The sequence below is a fragment of the Phalaenopsis equestris genome, unplaced genomic scaffold (assembly GCF_001263595.1).
Source record: "Phalaenopsis equestris unplaced genomic scaffold, ASM126359v1 Scaffold000202, whole genome shotgun sequence".
Lineage (NCBI taxonomy): Eukaryota > Viridiplantae > Streptophyta > Magnoliopsida > Asparagales > Orchidaceae > Phalaenopsis > Phalaenopsis equestris.
Window position 1 is genome coordinate 2,235,928 of NW_018164644.1, and position 913 is coordinate 2,236,840.

General features: G+C 36.6%; 1 protein-coding gene across 1 annotated transcript in view; it reads right to left on the reverse strand.

Annotated features, from left to right (window-relative positions):
- Window positions 1-539: 539 nt before the first annotated feature.
- Window positions 540-913, reverse strand: part of LOC110022766 (probable calcium-binding protein CML18) — a 1,117-nt gene continuing 743 nt past the window's right edge. The window contains exon 2 of the mRNA XM_020721865.1: window positions 540-909. Within this exon, the coding sequence (XP_020577524.1) occupies window positions 678-909 (232 nt within the window). The 3' untranslated portion in view covers window positions 540-677. The remainder of the gene's footprint in view (window positions 910-913) is intronic.

Here is a 913-nt window from a genome sequence, read left to right on the forward strand (position 1 = left end):
AGATCTAACACCAAAAATTCAATTTTTACCTCTGTACCTCCCCCAAATCTTTCAAACCATATAAAAAATGTCATTATTTTAACTTTTAAACAAAAATTGAAATACATCTTTTTTTTTCATACATAGATACGGCTGCATATATGTAAAAATCAAAGTTTAGATTTATAGAATGGCATATATGCAAAAATTAAAGTATAGATGTTGGATATGAAAATACATAAGAAATTTAGAGATATGCATGTAAATCTTCCTTTTCATATTTATATCCAAATTAATTGGTGTTGATCCGGATCACAGCTGAAATCCAAATAAGAATTCTACGAACAACACATGCTGCAAATAAATTTACAAGTCACAACTCAACAATAAATGTGCGAGGAAAGGAGATAGTTTGCAGGAAACCAAGGAGCGAAAAGTCGGCCGACAATCAACAACTTTTTTTCTTCTGTACAAAGATCAAAACTTTCAAACTATCAACAATAAGGTCCAAAAAATACGCCATTCAAACTCCATTAATCACAGATTAGAACAGCACTTCATCAATTCAAAATAGAATTTATCGAAAACGGAGAAATACAGAACAAGATTTCGAAAACAAGAAGGAAAGATGATATTTTAAAAGCAGAAAATCTTGTGAAAAATGTAGAGGAATGGATTGAGAGCGAACCCACCAATTCTTAAGCCCAAGAATTATCAAAAGCAGCGGATATGATCACCTGTGAAAACTCTTTAAAACTAATGCGGCCGTCGCCATCGGAGTCAGCCTCTCTGATCATCCCTGTGAGCTCATTGGCGGTGAGGGCATGGCCGAGTTTCGCCATCGAGTGGGCGAGATCAGCGGCCGTGATGAATCCGTTCCCGTCCCGATCGAAGATCCGAAAGAGATGCTGGAGCTGTTCTTCCGTGTAGGGGG